The sequence below is a fragment of the Sturnira hondurensis genome, unplaced genomic scaffold, assembly GCF_014824575.4.
Source record: "Sturnira hondurensis isolate 20B ecotype Veracruz unplaced genomic scaffold, ASM1482457v3 Scaffold0005329, whole genome shotgun sequence".
Taxonomy (NCBI): Eukaryota; Metazoa; Chordata; class Mammalia; order Chiroptera; family Phyllostomidae; genus Sturnira; species Sturnira hondurensis.
The window spans coordinates 4770794-4794256 of NW_028077960.1; the positions used below are offsets into that span (position 1 = coordinate 4770794).

General features: G+C 35.0%; 1 protein-coding gene across 7 annotated transcripts in view; it reads left to right on the forward strand.

The window, feature by feature from the left end:
* The window catches only part of MYO9A (myosin IXA), a 274015-nt gene that overhangs the window by 54099 nt on the left and 196453 nt on the right, over positions 1-23463 (forward strand). For 6 of the 7 annotated variants that reach the window (XM_037047139.1, XM_037047138.1, XM_037047140.1 and 3 more), the window contains exons 3-7: positions 9526-9620; positions 13948-14010; positions 15779-15878; positions 17390-17446; positions 22134-22231. In XM_037047139.1, the coding sequence (XP_036903034.1) occupies positions 9526-9620; positions 13948-14010; positions 15779-15878; positions 17390-17446; positions 22134-22231 (413 nt within the window). The remainder of the gene's footprint in view (positions 1-9525; positions 9621-13947; positions 14011-15778; positions 15879-17389; positions 17447-22133; positions 22232-23463) is intronic. The other variant, XM_037047141.1, reaches the window with a different exon arrangement.

Genomic DNA, 23463 nt, shown 5'->3' on the forward strand with positions numbered 1-23463 from the left:
GCTCCGCCGCTGGCTCCGCCTCTCTTACCGTCCCCATTGAACGGTCGTAGCTGTTGGACTTCTGTATAATTCCGTTTTCTGGTCTTTGGGTGTGTCCTAGTTCTCCAAAACTTTTGTTGTAGTCAAACTTGGTTGTGGGAGAAGGCACAGTGTTTCCACCTATGCCTCCATCTTGGCGGAAGTCCTTACTGTTTGTAGTTTTGATCTTCTTTTTCTTAGATGACATTTCATATACTAAGGGCTTGACGATAATGAACTCCTTTAACTTGACATTCTCTTGGAAGCATTTTATCTGCCCTTCTATTATAATGATAGCTTTGCTGGGTAGAGTCATCTTGGATGTAGGTCCTTGCCTTTCAGGACTTTGAATACTTATTGCCAACCCCCTTTTGCCTGTGAGGTTTCTTTTGAAAAATCAGCTGATAGTCTTATGGGCTTCCCTCCTTTGTAGGGAACTGTGTCCTCTTGCTGCTTTTAAGATTCTCTCCTTATCTTTAATCTTGAGTAATGTAATTTTGATGTGCCTTGGTGCATGCTTTCTTGGGTCCAATTTTTTGGGGACTCTCTGAGCTTCCTGGACTTCCTGGAAGTCTATTTCCTTTGCTAGATTGGGGAAGTTCGCTTTCATTATTTTTTCAAATAAGTTTTCAATTTGTTGCTCTTTCTTTTCTCCTTCTGGCACCCCTATGATTCAGATGTTGGACTGTTTAAGGTTGTCCTGGAGGTCCCTAAGCCTCTCCTCATTTTTTTGTTTTTTTAATTCTTGTTTCTTCATTCTGTTATGGTTGAATGTTTATTTCTTCCTTTTATTCCCAAATTGTTGATTTGAATCCTGGTTTCCTTGTTGGTTCCCTGGATATTTTTTTATTTCACTTTGTATAGCCTTCATTTCTTTATTTTTGGCTATACTCAATTATTTCTTTGATCACCCTGGTTATCAGTGTTTGAACTCTGTATCTAATAGGTTGGCTATCTCCTCTTTGCTTAGTTCTTTTAATGGTGCTTTGATATCTATTCTTTCATTTGGGTCATATTTCTTTGTCTCAGCACACATGTTATGTTGTAAGTGGCAGAGCCTTAAGTATTCACCAGGGCAGGCAACTCACTTCACTGCATTGTGGTGCTGTATGTAGGGGATGGATCAGAAAGGGAACAATGCCTCTTGATTGGCTCTTGCCCCACTTTCAGTCACTTTCACCTCTACCTGGAAGGGGATGGTGTCCTTCTGGTGCTGATTCCCACTTGGGTTGGCTTGTGTACATTCTAGGACCCTATGGTCCCCTCCAATTGACTCTTCTGTGAGACTGGCAATTTTTCCCACCACCACGACACCCATAGCTGTTTACAGCCAGAGGTTTTCAAGCTTTCTTTTCCCATGCTGGAACCCTGGGTTGAGTGGTCTGTCTTGCTCTCTAGTTGTTCCTCCTGGTTTATTCACATGCGAATATGGGGCCACCCCATCTACTAGCTGTCGCCTCATCTACCTGGTCTAGCAGCTGTTGCCTTGCCACATGTCCTCTCCACCCTTGCAATCAGTCTGGATGAATGTTTCTTCTTTAACTCCTTGGTTGTTGGACTTCTGTACAGTTTCATTTTCTGGCAGTTCTGGTTATTTTGTTGCTTTATAAATTGTTTGTTATCCTTCTTTTGGTTGTACAAGGAAGTGAAGCCTATCTACCTACGCTACCATCTTGGCTGGAAACTCAAAAACGTTCAAAACATTTTCATGTTTCTATTCCAAAAGAAAACCTTATGACCATTAATTAAATAGTCACTTCCTATTCTGCTCTCTCCCCAGTCCCTGGAAACCAAGAGTCTACTTTCTGTGTCTGTGGAATTATCTATTTCAGGTTTTTATATAAATGGAATTATACAGTATGTGTCTTTTGTGTTTGACTTCTTTCACTTAGAGTAGTGTTATAAAGATACATTCATGTTGTAGCATGTATCCATACTTTATATATTTTTATGGCTGGATTATATTTCTTTGTGTAGATATACTGTTTTTGTTTATCCAGTAATACACTGATGGTCATTTGGGTTGTTTCCACTTTTTGGCTATGTGAATAATGTTAAGACCAATCATGTACAACACATATGGGTCATATGTTTTCAGTTCTCTTTAGTGTATATCCAGGAATGGGATTGTTGTGTCATGTCACAGCTGTGTTTAACTGAATGAGGAAGTTCTGAACTGTTTTCTGAAATGACTACACTGTTTTACTTTCCTACCAATAACTTACGAGGGTTCTATATTTTCCACATCCTCACCAATGCTTGTTATTGATTATAATCATATTACTTTATGTGAAGTTGTATCTCATTGTGGTTTTGATTTGCATTTCTCTAATAATGAATGATGTTGAACATATTTTCCATGTGCTTGTGGGCTTTTGGTATTGTCTGTAGAGAAATGCTTACTCAAATTGTATGGCCCTTTTAATATGGGATTACTTGTTTTTTTACTATTGTGTTGTAAGAATTCTTTATCTATTCTGGATGTGGATCAGATATGTGGTTTATAATATATTCTTCCATTCTGTGTATATTTGTTTTTTTTTTAATTTTATTTATTTAATTTTAGAAGTGGGGAAGAGAGGGAGAGAAACATCACTGTGAGAGAGAAACATCGATCAGTTGCTTCTTGTACACCCACCACTGAGGATCAAACCCACAACCCAGGCATATGCCCTGACTGGGAATTAAATAGGCCACACTTTGGTTTGTAGGACAGTGCACAACACACTAAGCCACACTGGTCAGGGCTATTTTTTCTTTTCTTTTTTAAAAATTATGTTTATATTATTATTATTTTTAATGTGTATTTTACTGATTATGCTTTACAGTTGTCCCAATTTTTTTCTTCCACCTGGTACCACTATTCCCTCTAGCAATCCCCCCTTGGTTCATGTCCATGGATCATGCATGTAAGTTCTTTGGCTACTTCATTTCCTCTACTGTTCTTAACGTCCATCCATCTATTTTGTACCTATGAACTTATGCTTCTTAATCTGTGTATATTTTCACCCATTCTTTGCCTTTCCCTTCCCAACTGATAACCTTCCAAATGATCTCCATATCTATGATTTTGTTTCTGTTCTGCTTCTTTGCTTTGTTTTTTAGATTCAACTATTGATAGTTGTGAATTTATTGCTATTTTAATGTTCATATGTTTGGTATTGTTCTTTTCCTTATATAATTCCCTTTAACATTTCATATCATAAATGGCTTGGTGATAATGAACTTTTTTAGTTTTACCTTGTCTGAGAATCACTTTATCTGCCCTTCCTTTTTTATGATAGATCTTCTGGATAGAGCAATCTTGGCTGTAGGCCCTTGCTTTTCATCACTGACTATTGCTTGCCAGTTCCTTCTTGCCTGCAAAGTTTCTTTGGAGAAATCAATCAGCTGACAGTCTTATGTGAACTCCTTTGTAGGTAACTAACTGCTTTTTCTCTTGCTGCTTTAAAGATTCTCTCTTTATCTTTAACCTTTATTATTTTAATTATGATGTATCTTGAAGTGGATCTCTTTGCATCCAAAACTTTTATGTCTGTTTCCTTCACCAAATTAGAAAGTTTTCTTTCATCATTTTTTCAAATAGGTTTCCAATTTCTTGCTTTTTCTCTTTCCTTCCTATACACTGTATGATGTGAATGTTGGAGAGCTTGAAGTTTTCTTTGTCCCAGAGGCTCCTTACACTGTCCTCTTTTTTTAAGTTTCTTTTTTCTTCTTGTTATTCTGATTGGTTTTCTTCTTCTTCTTCTTCTTTTTTTTTAAAGATTTTATTTGTTTATCTTTGGAGGGGAAGGGAAGGAGAGAGGGAGAGAAATATCAATGTATGGTTGCCTCTTGTGGGTCCCCTGCTGGGAATTGGCCTGCAACCCAGGCATGTGCCCTGATTGGGAATTGAACCATGATCTTCTGGTTTACAGGCCCGAGTTCAATCCACTGAGCTACACCAGCCAGGGTGGTTTTCTTCTTCTTTATCTTCCAAATCATTAATTTGAATTTTGGCTTCATCCACTCCACTGTTGATTCCTTGTAAATTTTTCTTTGTTTCACTTTCACATTTCATTTCTCTCTGTCTTTTTTATGCTGTTGAAGTACCTAGTGAGTTCCTTGAGCATCCTAATAATGTGTTTTGAACTCTACATCTGAGACATTGCTAATCTCCATTTTATTTACTGAATTTTTTGGAACATAAGACCTAGGTTTTAGAGGAGGAAAATAGGAAAAAAAATTTGGTAAAATATTTAATAACATAAATAATATAGGCTGCCCCCCCCAGAGAGCCAGGTAAGCTACATGTGTACTATAAGACGCACCCCCCATTTTCTCCCCAAATTTTTGGGGGTGCGTGTTATAGTCCGAATACGGTAGTTCTTTTTCTGGAGTGTTCTGCTCTTTCATTTGGGCCATATCTCTTTGTCTCCTCATTTTGGCAGCCTTCTTGTGCTTGTTTCTGTATATTATGTAGAGTTGATTTGACTCCCTGTCTTAGTGTGGTCTGTTGTAGAAAAGTGCACCAGTATATTGGACAGGGCTGAGCCTTACGTAATTGCTGGGGTAGGGAAACCCATGTTGCTGCTCCGTGGGTCTGTGTGATGGCTCAGAGAGGGCAGAACACTACTGCCTAGCCTCTGGAGTTTTGCCTGGGTGGAAGCTGTGTCCCAGCATTCGCTTTCATGCCATGCACTAGAGTTTTTCCCTGTATGCCTCTGGTACTCTGTGTCCCTGGTGGTGAAGCCCAGAGGGAGTGAGTCTGCGTTAGTCCTAACTCTGCTGTGGTCCCTTTGAGTGGAGACTCTTGAGAACCCCCCATTTCTTCTGCCACAAACCCCACTTGTTTTTACAACCAGAAGTTATGGGGACTTATGTTCCTGGTGGTGGAACCCTGGGCTGGGTGGTGTGATGTGGGCTGCTGCGATTCCTCCCTCCTGAGGTATCTTTCCCAATTTTTATCTGCCATACATGGGCGTGGGACTGCCTGTTCTGTGTTTCTGCATGTCTCCGTGTGTCCTTGCATCTCTGTGTCTCCTCCCCTCCTACCTGTCTGGTTGAGTGTGGCTTCTTTAATTCTTTGGTTGTTGGACTTCTATACAGCTCAATTTTCTGGTGACTCTGGGTGATATTTTTTTGGTAGTCTAGTTGTAAGTTTTGCTGTGGTTGCATGTATAGGCGAGTCATGTTTACCTATGCCTCCATGTTGACCACAAGTCCATTTGGTGAAGTAGAATTTATTTTTTCTTAAATTACTTGTATTTTGGTTTCTTATAAAGAAACCATTGCCAAACCCACGATGATGAGGTTTTACAGCTATGCTTTCTCTAAAAGTTTTATACATTTATTTATTTATTAAGATTTTATTAAGTTTTTTAGAGAGAGAGTAAGGGAGGGATAAAGAGAGGGAGAGAAACATTGATCTGAAGAGAAACATCATTGTGTTTCCTCTTGTCTGTGCCTTGTTCAGAGTCCAAACCTGCAACCCAGGCATGCAGGGAATGACTGGGAATTGAACCTGTGACCTTTCTGTTTTCAGGACTATACCCAGCCAACCCAATGAACTGCACCACACCAATCAGGGCAAGTTTTATACTTTTAATGCTGACATTTCTTTCTCTTTTTTTTTTAAATTAATTTTTCATATGGTATGAGGTAGGAGTGCAGCTCTATTATTTTGAATGTGGGTATTCATATGTGGAAAAGATTAATTGTCCCCATTGAATTGTCCTGGCATTCTTGTTGAAACTCAGCTGACCACTAATGCAAGGATTTATTTCTTACTCTCAGTTTCAACCCATTGATTGATATGTTTATCTGTATGGAAGTCCTGCCTTGTTTTTATTACTATAGTTTTGTGGTAATTTTTAAAATCAGGAAGTATGAATACTCCAAATTTCTTTTTTTTGAAGATCGTTTTAGGCATTTTGAGTCCCTTGACTTTACATGTTGTTGTTATAATTGGCTTGTTATTGTCTTTGAAAATGGTAGATTAAATTTAATAGATATTGTCTTAAATCTGTAGATATGAACAATATTAAATCTTCTAGCCCATGAACACAGGATGTCTTTTCATTTTTGTAGGTATTTAATTTTCTTCAAAAACATTTAGTGTACAAGTATCATACCTCTTTATTGAATTATTCCAAGTATTATAGTTTTTTGATGCTATCATATGTGTAATTGTTTTTTTCTTAATTTTTGCTTGTTCATTGCAAGTATATACAGAATACAGATATTTTTATATATTGCATTTTTTATCCTGTAGCTTTTTAAAATTTTTAATTATATCTAATGGTTTATTTTTGATTCATTCATGTTTTCTATGTATGTAAGGTCATACCATGTATGAATTTAGTTCACTCCATTTTAAAAAAAATTGGATTCTTCTTTTTCTTTTGTTTTCAAATTGCCTAATTCCCAGTGCTTTTTAAATATACAATTCCCCTGTTTTGTTTTTTTTTTAAAGATTTTATTTATTTATTTATTTTTAGAGGGGAAGGAAAGAGGGAGAGAAACATCAATGCATGGTTGCCTTTTTTTGTGTGTCCCCTGCTGGTAGTTAGCCTGCAAGGAACCAGCCTGCAACCCAGGTATATGCCCCGACTGGGAATCGAACCACGATCGTCTGGTTCTCAGGCCCGCGCTCAATCCACTGAGCCACGCCAGCCGGGGCTCCCCTGTGTTTTTAAAAAATATTTTATTTATTTATTTTCAGAGAGAGGGGAAGGGAAGGAGAGAGGGAGAGAAATATCAATGTGTGGTTGCCTCTCATGTGTCCCCCACTGGGAACTGGCCTGCAACCCAGGCATGTGCCCTGACTGGGAATCGAACCGCGACTTTTTGCTTCACAGGCCTGCGCTAAATCTACTGAGCTACACCAGCCAGGGTAACAATTCCCCCGTCTTTTATCCTTAATCGTTCTGTTGAAAAATTAGGTATTCTTATTGAGAATCCTTTGTGTGGCATGTGTTGCTTCTTGTTGCTTATAAGATTTATTTTTGTCTTTCAGCAGTTTGATCATAATTTGTCTAGGTACTGATCTTTTTTAGTTTATTTGAGTGGATTGAATTTCTTGGATCTATGGATTAACGTATTTCATGAAATTTGTGAAGTTTTTGACTATTCTTTGTTGGAGTAGTTATTCTGTCCTTTTAGCTCTATTCTCTCCTTTCGTTCCTACTATATACATATGTTGATATGTTTGATAGTGGTTCCACAGACAGGTCTTTGAAGCTCTGTTTAACTTTTTTTCCTATTCCTTAGATTGGATCATCTCAATTGATGATTCTTCAAATTTGTTGATTCCTCGACTTATGCCTTTACTTGAACCTCTCTAAGGAATTTTTCATTTAAATTAATGTACACCAGCATTTTAATAATTTTTTAATTTCTACCTCTTTACTGGTATTTCTGTTAAGGCCTCTTTAGCATACTGTCCTTTAGTTGTCTGGAAATACTTAAAATAGCTGATAAAACATCTATGCCAACATCAACATTTTGACAGGGACAGTTTCTATTTATTGTTTTTTACTTTTTTCTGTGTCCATATTTTCTTCTTTGCATATCCTAATTTTTTTTTTTAGTGAAAACTGGGAATTTTTATTTATACAGTGTGGCAGTTCTGGAAATAAGATTTTTCTCTCTTCCAGGGTTTGTTGTGATTGTTTTGTTATGCTGTTTGGTTGTACTTTAAAGTCTGTAATCCTTTTTTTTGTGTGTGGCTTTCAAATTCTCTATTCAGCTTAGTGGTCAGATAATGATTGCACAGGGATTTCTCTGAGTGTTCTAAAACAGTAAGGTTCCAGTCTTTTCTCTAGTCCTGTACTTGTTAAGATAACCCTCAACACTCAACCAGGCAATTGTCAGCTCTTCCTTACCTTTTCTTCCTGTCTGCATACATTGTGAGTGACAGCCAGAGGTCCCAGCTCTTTGTGAGCATGCACACATTCATGTACATGTGCACTATCCTAAATATGTGTAACACCTACATTTTCTGTAATATTTCAGATCTTTTCAAAACCCCTTTTATACATGTTATTCATGAGCTTTTCTTTTGGAGTCATTGCACTTTTTGCCCCATCTTTAGACAGTTGCAGTGTTTAAACAATTATCTCTGATTGTTTTTCACAAGCACATGTGAGGGAAAGGGTTTTCCTCAGTGAGTGGTCTCCAAATCAGATCAAATAAATATAGCCGTTTGAGTGAGGTTTTTCCAGGGAAATGCCATATAGATCAAATTATGACAATGATCTGTGGGACAGGGCATTGGCTTATCTCTGGTCTAATCCTTTCAATGATTTTAAGGCTGCTTTTTAAAATAACTGTAGTTGTAGGGTTTTTTTTCTCTTCTGTGAGGATCTAGGAAGAGGGAAATGGTAATTGGGTTAACTTAAAATGTCACAATGCCTGTTTTTCTTATCAAGATTCAGTTATTTTCCATGATGAAATGTTCTACGACACAGGATTATTCTAAGCCTTTGGTTAATTTCCATAGTTAAAACAGTTGATTTTGAAAGTTTTTGTTAGTCTTATTTCTCTTATGTATGGGAAAGGATTTTCAGTGATATTTATCAATTTCTCCGACCTCACTTTCAGTGATCTTTTTAAGAGATTTAAGTAATGAAAAATATTTTATAGATGTACCCATGTGGCTGCCATTTCTGTTGTCCTCCATTCCCTACACTGATAAATATTTGAATATATCATTTTCCCTCCACATGAAGAGATTTTCTTTAATGTTTCCTTTAGTATGGGTTGACTTATGATGAATATTTTCAGGTTTATATATCTTAAATCATAATTTTTTGGCCTTCATTTACTAATGATACTCTTTTAAAAATGGATATTAAAAGAATAACCTTACAGAAAAATTCTGTGAATTTTAAAACATATTCATTTGAATAAACACTTATATACAGTCTGGATACAGAATAGGTTCACTACCCCATGACACTCACTCACCGTATTCCTTGTCTTTATACATTCTGCCCTCCTGTATATTTCCATTTTTTATGGAAAGTACTTGTCTTTTCTCCCTTGATGTTGCTTTTGGTTTTTACTTATCACTAGAATGTGAAATTTAAATCTAAATTTTAAAAAACATTAAAATTAAAAAATTTTTATTTTACTGAATAGCAGAAAATACTGCTTACTTGGTTTTATTTCAGTTATTAGTTGCTTTCTTTTACTTAAACTATGGTAAGTCTGAAAGTACTAAGTGAATTGTTTTTATGCTATCTCTGAGCTGATCTAAGCAGGACTTTCCATTCTTTTATTTTTTTTTTAAGATTTTTTTAAAATTTATTTATCTTTACAGGGGAAGGGAAGGAGAGAGGGAGAGAAACATCAATGTATGGTTGCCTTTTGTGTGTCCCCTGCTGGGAGTTGGCCTGCAGGGAACTGGCCTGCAACCCAGGCATGTGCCCTGACTGGGAATCGAACTGCGATCCTCTGATTCGCAGGCCCGAGGACTTTCCATTCTTTTAGTATGAAATTAATGATATGTATTTATTTTGACAGGCTTTTGGAAATGCAAAGACAGCTCATAATAACAATTCAAGTCGTTTTGGCAAGTTTATTCAAGTAAATTACCAAGAAACAGGCACTGTACTTGGGTAAGTAGCAATGTCAGGCTTTGGAGCATGTTTTGTATTTTTTTATTGCCCCTTTATAAACCATAGATTGTTCATTTGCTTCACTTCACTATCATTTCCCTGTAAATTGTTCTTTATTTCATTAGTGTATTCCTTATTTCTGCTTGGATCATTTTTTATGTTGTTGAGCTTCTCACTAAGTTCCTTGATCATCCTTAAAACTAGTGTTTTGAACTCTGCATCTGATGGATTGCTTATCACCATTTTGTTTAGCTCTGTTTTTGGAGTTATGTTCTATTCTTTCATTTGGGCCATTTCCTTGTCTCCTCCTTTAGCAACCTCCCTGTGTCTGTTTTTATATCTCTGTCCCTCCTGCCTGTCTGGATGGATGTGGTTTCTTTAATTCTGTAGTTGTTCAACTCCCATTCAACTCAATTTCTGATAATCCTAAGTGATGCTTGTTCTATAGTTCAGTTGTAATTTTGGTATGGTTGTGCAAGGAGGCACACCATGTTTACCTTCATTGCCATCTGACTAGAAGTCCAGCTTTTTGTATTTCTTGTTGCATATATTTTTGAGTATTTTTAAAAATGTTTAATTATTACAAGTGTGATTTTTCTTTTGTAGTATATCTGCAAATTACATGTTGTTTTTATATATGAAGGCTACTGAGTTTTAGATTTTATACTTATTTTGTTGTATGAGTTTTAACTACTTTTGTTTCTCTTACCTTTTCTAGGTATATAATCATATCTATAAAAATAAATACATGTACTTTTTTTTTCTGTTCTTATATCTCTGGTTATTTTCTACCTTGTCTGATTGTAAACTTCCCATACTGTGGTAGTATTGTTTCAGACTTTTATGTGAATACCTTTATTGTTTTTCCACTAAGTGAAGTTCTGGATTTAGGAAATTTTATTATGTTAATGAGTTATGGGTCAGTTTTAAATTTTTTTGTCACTAAAATGTTTATTTCATTTTACTAAAGGCCTTTTATTCGTCTATGGACATTAGTATGACCTTTATTCTGAGATATATTAATATTATGATTATTCTAATATTGAATAATTTTTGTATCCTAGGGAATGGCATCCCATTTGGTCATTACAAAGACACACACATGCTTACATACACAGACATATTTATATGCACATGTATTTACAATGTTGTGGTCTGTTTGCTAGTTGTTATGCATGATTTTTAAAAAATGGTTTATTTATTTTTAGACAGAGAGGAAGGGAGGGAGAAAGAGAGGGAAGCATTAATGTGTGGTTGCCTTTCATGCACCCCACACCAGGGAACCTGGCCTGCAACCCAGGCATGTGCCCTGACTAGGAATTGAACCAGCAACCCTTTGGTTCTCAGGCTGGTGCTCAATCCATTGAGTCACACTAGCCAGGGCTATTTATGATTTTTGCATGTATATTAATAAGTGAGATTGATATGTATTTTTATGCTATTTTACTCATGCTTAACTCTTACCACTTTAATTTTGAATGTATGTATGTATATATGTATTTGTATATATAAATTTATTTGAGCCAAACTGACAACATATGCTGGGGTGCGAGATCTGAAATGCTTCTGCATGAAGATTTTAAAATTTTGACCTAAACTATGTGTTTTTTCTCCTCCCAATCCCCAAGGAAACAAAAACAAGTATACATCCTTCTTTTTTGATTTGCAGAATGTTAGTTTCCAAAGGTACAGCTGGTACTTTTACTCGTAAAAGCAGGATGCAGTCAAATCAGGCTGGTCTTTCTTAGTATTTATAATTGGAGAGTTTGTTAGTAGGTAAACTGTGTATATTGCTTTTTAACTTACAAATGGTACAAAGTGCCATTGCGTGCACACACACACACACACACACACACACACATATTCTTAAGACAGTTTCATGACTTAGGAATGGCAGGTGTGTATTTTTCCATTTTATGAATGAAATCAGGCTTATCTTTGTCAAGTAATTACCTAAAAATTAGTCAATGAACAAACATTTATGGAGTTCATTGTAAGTACCAGGCACTGTGCTAACTTTGAGGATATAAAAACATGTAGACATGTTCTCTGCCATTAAAGTTCTCATAGTCTCTTTGGGAAGGTAGATATTTATATAAGATAATTACAGAAAATGACGTAAATACAATGATTGTATGTGTCTGGAGGACTTTACAAGAAAAAGTGATTCTTATCTTGGTTCTTAAATATTTGTCAAGCAGGAAAACTGGGAAATTGCATTATTGATTGAGGAACTTGAATTAGCAAATGAATGGAATTAGGACAAAGCCCCTGATGTACTTGAGGACACTAGTTCATTGGCTAATGCTTATGGACACTGTGGTCAGTTGGTTTCATATTGTAACAAAAGCTCTAACACTTGTAATTTATTGTCTGTCACTGGGAAGCAAATTTTTAAAATTTTATTAAAAATGACAAACATAGCAAAAATAAAATAGTACAAGGAAGTCCCACTCAGGTTTAGCAGTGATCAAATTTTGCCATATTTTCTTCATCCTTTTTTTTCTCTATGCTGATATATTTAAAAAACGATCTCACGTGGGCATACCATTAATTCACCCCTACATACTGTAGTATAAGGAGCAAATGAAAGGAGAGGAATAACATGATGAGATCTCATTTAATAGATAAAGAGCTCTCGTAGATAACTCATGGATTGAAGGGGTGGGTGGAAAGATGTCCAGGAGTATGTTAGTGTAGTTATAAGAGGAAGCCTTTATAGTTAAAGGAAGCCTTTAACTATAAAGAGGAAGCCTTTATAGTTAAAATCGACTTGGGTTAAAATCACAGTTCTGCTGTTTACTAGCTGTATGATCTTTGAGTATCAGTTTCTCCACTTGTGAAATAGAGGCAGTAGTATTTGCCATGAAGGGTGGGTGTTAAGAATTTAACATGCTAGTTTATGTTAGTTTTCTTTCTCCCATTTTTAGAACAGTAAGAGCCCATTTCAATAGTTTAGAATAGCGGTGATAATGGTAATTTAGAAGTGACAAATTTTAATTACTGGTGGTACTAGTGAATTTGCAAAGAAGGCACATTTGAGCTTCATTTTAATGAATGAGTGGAATTTACTGGACAGAGTGGGAATAGTCTACAGATTTAGAATTGGAAGGAAGACAATGAACAATATGTTCAGGAGGGAATAGTCTGTCTTTGGGAGGGACTGAAATACAGAACATGCAGTGGGAGGGAACTGAGGAAAATAAGAGATCAAGTCAGATTTTTACCCCAAAGAGGACCGTGCTAAGTAATTTGGATTCAGTAGTTTAAAGCTTTTAAATTTAAGGACCCCTTTTTCTTTTTAGAGGTTAACTGATTGCTCCACTTTGGGTAAGAGGATTGAAGACTTGAGGCATCCAGGCTGGATAAGGAGAGTAACATTAATAATATAATTCATATTTAAGTTCCTCAAACATTCAGGGTAAATTCCATTCTTCTGGCACATGATATATTGGTCCTTCTTTATCTAGTCCACTTGCCAATTTCCTTCTTTAGCCATGTTAACTATCTTTCCTGAAGTTGATAGGTACCTTACTTCTTTTATGCCTTTACATGAAGGAAGTTGTCTTTGCCTTATTCTGGACAATCTGTTAGATTTCAGAGTCATATAGTCATTTACTAGATATATTTAATGAATGCTTACTATGCACTGTGTATTCATCCTCTGTGGAAATTCTTCCTGACATCTTTTTCCCTTCTTGGATTGAATCTTAAGTCTCTCTCCAGGTTCACATAATAATTGTATTTTAATCACTTCATAATAAACCCAGTCAACTCATGATAGCTACTAGTTTACTTACTTCCTCCACTAGCTTGTAATTCTCTTGGGGACAGGTAATGTATCACTTATTTTCCTATTTGAAGAATGCTTAGCACAGTGCACAATTAATGGATACTAACTGAATAAGTCAGTGAATAGTAAATATATCAATTCCATAATTTAGCAATAGCCTGAATATATAAAGAAAGTATATCTTTGAGCCCTATATAGGAATCTGGCCAAAGTATATTATTTGAAAGAATGTATAGTGTATATATGAGCCTGGAAAGAAAGTTAAGTCTGTGTCATAGGAAGTTCTTGTGTGCTATGTTTTGAACTTCTGAGTTTATTTTGTTTTATTGAAAGCAGGAGAAAAAAAACCGTAACACAAAAAAAGATTTATGAGTTTAGGAATCTAACATGGATAACACTATGACAGTGCCCATTACAAAATAATGGCAAATATACTGAAATGACCTGGATAGCCTCCTTTATACTTTTTCATCTTCTCTGAAAAAATATTTGTCTACCTTATATTAATTATATTAACCAATTTTATTTTTCTAGAGCCTATGTTGAAAAATATCTACTGGAGAAGTCTAGACTTGTTTATCAAGAGCATAATGAACGGTACATATACTTTTGCTTATGTAATTAGATCAAGTTAACATTTGTATAATGCAGATTGACTTTTAGGATCTTTATATAGCATGACCTTTAATTCTGTTTATAGCATGCATAGCTTTACCTATGATTACTCTTTCTTTTGTGGGCAGAACATTGCAGTTTTTCTGAGGCTGCTAGATTTTTTGATGGGTGTATAGAACTGTTGCCCTTTCTAAATTCACACAAACTATCAGGCCAGGAAAACAGTGGTATCTTTGTTCTCTTGGTAGGATTATACCTTTTGACCATTTTCCATGTCTTAATGTTCTTTCTCTAATTTGAGAAAAGTTTTTAATAAAGCTGTTAATTTCATTATAATATTTGAGGTATATGGGACTTCAGTGATGAAGGAACCAAATATTGGATATATAAATGATTTGCTTTGTGTAACAATGAGACAAAATTAAGAGCCAGAGTTTGATGTTAAACAGGACCTACACATTCAAATACTAGATATGCCTTTGGTATCTAATTAACTTCTCTGCTTCTTAGATACTTATTTTCATTTTACAGATAGAAAACTATTCTGGAGTCATTTAGGGGATTGAATGAAATAACATTTATAAGGTGTTATATATAATAAAAGTTCAGTAATTAGTAGCCAATATTACTATAATGAATTATCTGCAAGGTTAGAACTCAGAGTTTTCTGTTACTTTTTTTGTGGCTAGCACATAAGAAAATCTGAATTAGAGGTGTTTCAAAGTAAAGGGAAGAGAGTTTCAGGAAGAGAATAGCTTCAGAAACACTTGCAGGGCTAACAGGTACTGCTACTAGAAGGCTATTAGTCACTTTTTCGACCACATTTTAACGGGAATGGTAGGGATATAAGTCTGGTTTCTGTAATTTTGAAGAATCAATGGTAGGTGAAGATCCAGAGCTTATAAACGGATTCTCTGGTATTTTACTGGATCTGATTTGCAGATGTATGTATAATCCTTATTATGTGTTGCTAGATTTGGCTTGGTAGTGTTTCGTTGAAGATTTATTGTGTCTGTATTCATAAAGGATATTGCTATGAGATTTAAAAAAACTTTTAATGTCTTGTTCTGGTTTTGATATAAGGATCCTACTGGCTTATAAATAAGATGGGGCGAGTTTGTGAAAGATTGTATTAATTTTTCTTGTTCAGTAAAATTTACCAGTAAAGCTATCTGGTTCTGGGTTTTTATTTGTGGGAAATTTTGATTACTAGTGTCTTTAGATTTTCGGTTTTCTACTTTAGTCAGATTTTCGTAGTTTATATTTTTCTAGGAATTACATCTGGTTATCTGATTTTTGGCAAAAATGTTCTTTATAGTATTCTCTTACAACATTTTTGAAATTTCCATAAGGTTGTTAGTAATGTCCCCACTTTCATTCTTGTCTTAGCTCGTTCGGGCAGATATAACAAAATAGTAGAGACTGTGTAGCCTATAAACAACAGAAATTTATTTCTCACAGTAAATCTTGGCATATGGGGACAACACTCCAACCAACTGAGCTGCCTGGCCAGGACCACAAATTTGCTACAGTTTTCATTGGTTTTATGGAAGAAAGAATTTTTGGAGGTTCTAACTTTGCCATATTGCTGCCTTATTTTATAGTACTTAAACATTAAGTTTATCACCTTTGTATTAAAAAACAAAGCAAGCCTGAAACACTTCAGTAATTTATATTTTCTTTCTTTTCCAGTTAAGTGATAATCATAGATCATGCTAATTGTAAAGCCGTATTTCTTTGTTTTCAACAGGAACTATCATGTATTCTATTACCTTCTGGCAGGAGCAAGTGAAGAAGAGAGATTAGCATTCCATCTTAAACAACCAGAAGAATATCATTACCTTAATCAGGTAAATGTTAATGAAAAACATTTTCAAATGTAGGGCATTATTAAATTGTAGCTCTTGATAACAGTTTATTATTTTATTTATTTGTTTTTTTGGCACTTGGTTTTCCAAATCTGGTCATGGATATTAACTAGCATTTCCCAACATGCAATTTAAACATCTGTGTGATACACTTCTCAAATTTAAAAATTATTATTACTTTCATATGTTTTAAGGGACTATATATGTGCCTTTTGCTTTTTTGTGAGACTCTTAAAGAGAACAACAAACTGTTTATAGTTATTTCCATGTTAGAAAAATAATTTATGCTCACCAAAGCAATTTACCTTTTGCAGACCACGCATGTCAAATGTTACTAATGCTTAATGCTTGCCCCTTGCAAGGGATTACTTTAACCCTTACTTGCATGTTTTAAAGTAGTCTAATACATATTACCTCTTTGCATGATACTGTGATACTGAGAATATTGTTATTTTTATAATTTAGGAACAGTCCTATTAAAGCTCAATATGAAATGCATCAAAGGAAATGACTTAGAAAATTTTGTGTCTTCCTGTGAAACTCATGTTATACTCCTAAACTTCTATAATAAGTAGTAATTATCACAACTTTTCATTACATTGGTTTCCCTAAGTATATTATTCTTCATATTAGCAAAAATTCTAGGACCAGTATTAATGGAATTGGTATGTCAGTATTTCATTTAAATAACCAATTGTCTTTCTCATTTTAATTTTTGAAGGCAAGATGTAATATGTATGGAAAGATAACCCTTTCTGGTAATTAAAAAAATATCTTTAAAAGTTTTTATAAGCAAATTGACACTTTGATAATGGCTCAAAGATTATAGTGTTTTAGGGTTATGTAAGTCACATCTTAGACTTTTCCCAAGGTATATAGCATGCTGTGTAACTGACATATGAAGTGGCATATTTATATAAACTAAACAATTTTGTATTAATATATTGAAAATTTCAAAGTTATTTAAAACATTACTTCTTGACATAATTCTAGGCATTTGTACTATATAGACTTAAGTATATTTTTTAACAAAAAGGTTGATGTGCTTTTTGAGTTTTTTCCCTCCCCTGTTTAAACTGTTTGCATTATATTTGAGTGATTAAATATTTTCTTTTAAAAAAGTAGTCAATGCCCATAAATGAGCTGATAGTTATTAGTAATAGATTATTTCAGAGTTTACTGTTCTTCCAGATCTTTTGTAATCAGTGGCCATGCCTTACGTATTTTTGTTCTAAGGTGAGAGTATTCATAACATAGGTGACTCAGCAGTTAATAAGAATTTTAGAGTCATTGGATAATAGAAAGCATGGATTGGTTAAAATAATATATGATCTCCCAGATTTGGAGTGTTCTTACCTAGTTGTTTATTGTTTTATGCTGCTATGCAAAATAATTTTCTTTGGAGAGCAGCAGTGACACCTGAACACTCTAAGACATGATTAGAGAAGTGTGATAACCATTATTTCTACCTAACTAATCTGCCTTACTTTCAGATAACAAAGAAACCTCTCAGACAGAGCTGGGATGATTATTGCTATGACTCTGAGCCGGTTAGTACAAGTACCTAAAAACCATGTGTTCCTGTGAAGGGGCACTTACCTTGCACATCTGTATCTATTTTGACTTAGAAAGAAAATCAGCTAACATACAAACAATTTAGGAATGAAGATAGATCAGTGTTTAATTTCTTTTGATTGATTTGTGTGTGAGTATATAGTTGTTGTTTAAAGAACAGATAATTTAATTTTGGGGATTTTTTTCCTTGCTAACATTTAGTCTATATTCATTATTTATTTTGAATAATGTATTTCATTTTATTTATTATTCAAATAATAAACTGATTGCATTCCTGATATCAGCATAGATGTAGATCCTTATGAGCTACAGAGGTTTTTTCCTTGACATTTATTTTTTAAAATAATTTTTTAGTGCTTTCATTACTCGCATGAGCAGTAGTATTGTTTATTTTTAAAAGTTACATCCTTCCTGGTTTATGTGTCAATTAACAGTCTTTTTATATAATGAATGTCTATATAATTTTTCTGACTTTTTAATAACAAGAAACTGTATTTACACTTTATATTTTATATTATTTTATGTTTTAAATTGAGTGATTAAGGGCATACATGATATAAAATGATGAGGTAAATGTAGCTTTATTTGTTATATTTTTAGAAGGACAAGTATATAATCATAAAAAAACACAAAAAAATCTTTTTTCTTCCCTTTAGTTTACAGTCAGGTCAGGTGTCTGAAAATACACACTGATCTATATCTATTAACTAATGAACTACTAATTTATTAACTATTTCTTCTGAAAACATAAAATGTCTTAGTTCTTGTTGTTAAATAACCATGGCTTTAATTCTTACTGCATGTGACAACAAAGTCCACTAATTAAAAAACTAGCCTCTTTCAGAGTTGATCATTAATTATGGACATTAATTTTTTCCCTCAAAGTTTAATTGCATTACCATTTTATAATAAAACAAGTAATTTATGGTTTTTGATTTAACATTTTGGAAAATAAATTTCAGACATTTAAATATATAGATTCTGATAAATTTTAGTAGGAAAACTTAATGCTGTTTTGCCACTCTTGAGAGGCTTTCATCTTTCACTTATTACACCAAGTGAGTGTGCCTCATTGAGGAGTAGGTAGGTCACCTGGAAACTCTTGGCAAATACAAGACTTTACTGCTTGTACAGAGCTTATAGTGAAATTGTGAACCAGTCTACTGTTCCTTAGACAGTTTAAGTAATGCTTAAGAATTTGGGCTCCGAAGTAGATAGACTTGGCTTTGTATACTGGTTCATCCAATTACTAGTTTTGAGAACTTGAGCAGGTCACTTAATTCTTTTGTCTCTATCGCCGATTTAAGGGGTCTTTATTGTGAAAATTTGTGAGTATTAAATTAGTGTATCTAAGAAGTTTGATAGAGTACATACTTAGTAAGGGCTCAATAAATGTTTTTACTGTTGCCCTCTCCATTAGAATCATTGTTATCCATTTTCTTCTTTTGGGAGGATTTCTGTAGCCGCATTCTTTTGCTCCTTTAACATCACTTTCATCACCACCTTCCTGCTTATTGTCTTTTCAAGTCTATTATAGTTTGAATTTTAGTTGTAATTTCTGTTGCTTCCCCCCCTTACAAGTTAATTAATGACAGCAAGCAGTCAGTCTGAGGATCTTTTAGTTTGTTCTTTCCTTACAGCTCCTCCTTAGAGTATATTTTGGGGCAAACTGAACTTTGTTTCCCTCTGAGTTATCAGAACTTACGTGACTAGCATTATAGAACGAGAGGATTGTTAAGGACTGTTCACACACTTGCACTATAGTACTTACCGTACAGTATGCAATAGTATAAATGATCCCAAGGGAAACCAGTGAGAAACTTGCTTTTAACAGGGGTCCTGGTGTTACCCATTAGATGGTGATTTAAGTCCTTTAAGGATTATCCTATTAAATAAGCTCAAGCAAATAGGGTTACATAGGATAGAGCAGAGGATTTAGAATGGGATAGATTTTGGTTTGGCCATTCATATCAATTAGGCGAGTTATTTAACTTCTGAGTATGTTTTCTCCTGTACAGATGTACATATAATTATATATACATACCCATAATTATCTTTTTTGTGTTTTGAGGATTTAGTGAGATTATATATGTCAGGTGACTCCTACATGTGGAAGACATTTGGTATATGTTAATTTCTCTTCTTTAAATAGTAATCATTTACCCAAATAATTATACTTTAGAGCTGGTTTTGAATAACTTCAATGCAAAGGGGTAGTGTCACCTAATTTTTAAAAAACATTTTGAAACAATATTTGAATGATTTAGGGTCCAACTATCAGGCAGAGTTTTAATGAGAATTGTCATCCTAAAATGCGAGGATACTTTCATTATCACCATGCTGCAGAGGAATTAGAATTTACTGTCCCTTGAGAACAAGCTTACATCTGGTCATCACTACCTTTATAGGAATTCAAACATCTTTATAATACCTGGCAGCCTATTTTTCCATGAGGAAGACCTACTGCAGTGCAGGTAGATCCTTGTGCAATTTGGGTAGAATCTTTTGAATCTGTAATCTTTGCATTTTAAGTGTTTCTACAGCATAAAGACTTCTAATGCCATTCCCTGTTTGGCATTTTATAAGTTCGTGGTCATTCCCTCAGGTTTCCTTTATCACTTGACTCCTCACCCTGTGCCAGTCTCTTCCAGGTAGCTCAGATGGTTAGAGTGTCATCCCAATATGTCAAGGTTGTGGGTTTGATACCCAGGCAGAGCTCATACAAAAATTAACCAGTGAGTGTATAAATAAGTAGAGCAACAAATTGCTGTCTTTCTTTCCCTGTCTTTCTCTCCCTTTCCCTCTCCTTCCTCTCTCTCTCTCTAAACTCAGTAAATAAAAAATTTCAAAAGTAAAATAAATAAAAACCACATTAACATCTATATTATATTTGATCATTATAAAACCCTTGGTTGTAGTTACTAAGATTGCCTTTCACCTAAGTAGCAGTGGTAACTGAAAATTTAAGTGACTTCCCCCATGGTGGTGAAGGAAGTTAATATTGATTATAATTGGGATTCGAGTCAGGCTGTGTTCCAGTATCTTTACTAACTCTCAAAGTCAGATATTTTGATTTATGTTCTCCATTATCAACTGGTAGGTATAAAAAAGTATGATTTTCCAAATCCATATTTAAAATATTAACAGCATTAAAAAATGTCTTAATGACTATACACTTCATTTTTTCTTCCTCCTACCTATATTAAATGCCTACTACATGCCATGCTTACTCTGGGCACTTCTAAATGAGAAAGGGTTGTTATCATCCCATACAAAGGGAAAAAAAGGCTGATAGCATGAAAGAACAATTTTCTGTGTTTATGGAGGGTATGCTGTGGCATGTTACCAAGTAAGACTAGAGCTTGAACTGAGCTCAAGAGGAATCATTTATTTTCTAATCAACAATCTTCTTTCAGTTGAAAGGGTCGTTAACAGTTGTGGTTTAGTTCCCTGCCTTATTGTTTGAATCCTACCACATCACTGGTCTCTCCATGACCTGCAGCAGTCAGTATTTACATCTTGACACCTGAAGGCTTTTCCTAGAACCCTGACCTTTGTGCTCCGCAGGCCTAGGAATTAACAGCATGCGCCCTTACCCCCTCCTCCCGCAAGAAGTCTTGAACTAGTGGCTGATGGGAGATGGGCATATAAATGCTTCAGCTCCCTCACTTCTGATACTTCTGATACTTTTGATGCCAGATACTTTAGTTCCTCCCCTTATGCTTCTGGTGCCTTTTAAGTTGCTGCCCCAGTGCTAGAGCCAGTGTGTCTGAGTAAGTCTGTTCACAGGCTTTTTCAGAGGGACTGCCTGGGACTCCAGAAACCCTCTGTTTCCTTCAGCCCTAATCCCTGCTGGTTTTTACAGCCAGAAGTAATAAGGACTTCTCTTCCTTAGCACGGGAACCCTGGGATAGGAGGCCCGGTGTGGGCCTGGGACCTCTTACTCTTCAGGAGGATCTCCACAGCTGAGATACTGCTCATTTTTAACCCCCAATTCATGGGTGTGGGACGAGCCAATTCTATGTCTCTGCCATTCCTACCAATTTTGATGTGGTTTCTTTAATTCCCTGGTTGTAGGACTCTAATTCAGCCAGATTCCAGGTAGTTCTGAGTGCTGGTGGTTTAATAGTTTTGATGTAATTTTGTTGTAGTTGTGCAAGGAGGCTAGTACTGTGTTTGCCTAAGCTGCTGCCATCCTTCCCAGAAGTGTGATACACTTGGAGTTATGGAGGGAACTCAGTGCTTGATACTTGAAAAAAAGTAAATGAACACTTTGTTTCTCAAAAAGGAATATTTTATTCAATTCAGTTCAATATTTGTTGAATAAATAGCACTTGTTCGTTCATTTGGGCTCTGTTGAATGCTTTGGGTCTCTAAAACTCTTCAGAACCTCTCAAAATCACAATTGGTATCATAAGTTACTTTTGAAGTTTTTGCCTTGGAGATTGTAAAAGGGAGAAACAAGGTAACTTAATGGTAATTTGGTAAGTATGTGTTTAGTTTGCATAAAACAAGTCTAATGAATTCGACTGTCTAAATATTTCACTAGCTCTATTTTTTATGTATAGTGTACTTATCTAAAATTACTTGATTTCTAAGTGGCTTATGTTAGTTTGCAATAGGTAATCTTGATTTCCCCTCTTTTTCCCCTGAAATAAACAGGATTGCTTTACCACAGAGGGCGAAGATTTGAGACATGACTTTGAACGTTTACAACTGGCCATGGAAATGGTAGGATTTCTTCCCAAGACTCGAAGACAGTGAGTTTATTTATTATATTTTTATACCCTCATTAGTGAACAAGTTATGATGATGTGAGTTTCAAAAATTTCTCTCTTGGTTCTTTGAAACAGTTTTTTTGTTTTCCTGATTTAGTGCCTCTTCCATTTTAGGCATGGCTTAGAAAATTTATTTTTCTCACAGACTTGTTTTGAATTGCTTTTTTTGTCATAAATTCCTTGAGATACTTTGAAATTTAGTTGAAAGCAGGAGCTCTTCTTTCTGTAAAATTTACTTTCATAAACCTTTGCATACAATTATAAGACTTTTCTGGTGCCCATGGAAGCCACTTCATGGATCTTAAACACTGTTGATTTATAAAACTGTTTTTTGCCTTCTTCGTTTCTATATCATTGATATATAATCTTATGAAAGCATGCATACCTATCAGTAAAACATAATTTTCCGTATATTTCCTCTGTAACTTTATGTCTTTACTATTGTATTAAACGTTTTGTTAACTGTACTATATATAGACAAAATTGTAACGTAAAAAGGTTGAAATAAAGATAAAGTAAATTATATTTAAAATAAAACAATGCATTTAAGATTAAAGATACAAATAACCATGATTCTCCTCAGGGAAAATTTTTAAAACTTAAAACCTTTTTTTTTTAATATATATATTTTATTGATTATACCATTACAGTTGTTCTATTCCCCCCCTTCATTCCCCTCCACCCGCACACTCCCTCCCCCACCATTCTCCCCCCCTTAGTTTATAACCATGTGTCTCAAGTTCTTTGGATTCTATATTTCCCCCACTATTCTCGCCCTCCCCCCTATCTATTTTCTACCTACCATCTATGCTATTTTCTGTGCCTTCTCCCCCCTTCTCCCCCTCCCACCCCCCTATTTCTAACCCTCCAGGTGTTCTTCATTCCTATGGTTCCACTCCTGATCTAGCTGTCCTCTTGGTTTGCTTTTGTTTTAGGTGTGGTTGTTAATAACTGTGTGTTTGCTGTCCTTTCACTGTTCCTATTTTTCATCTTCTTTTTCTTATATAAGTCCCTTTTAGCATTTCATATAATAAGGGCTTGGTGATGATGAACTCCTTGAACTTGACCTTATCTGAGAAGCACTTTATCTGTCCTTCCATTCTAAATGAAAGTTTTGCTGGATAAAGCAATCTTGGCTGTAGGTCTTTGGATTTCATGACTTGGAATACTTCTTTCCAGCCCCTTCTTGCCTGTAAGGTCTCTTTTGAGAAATC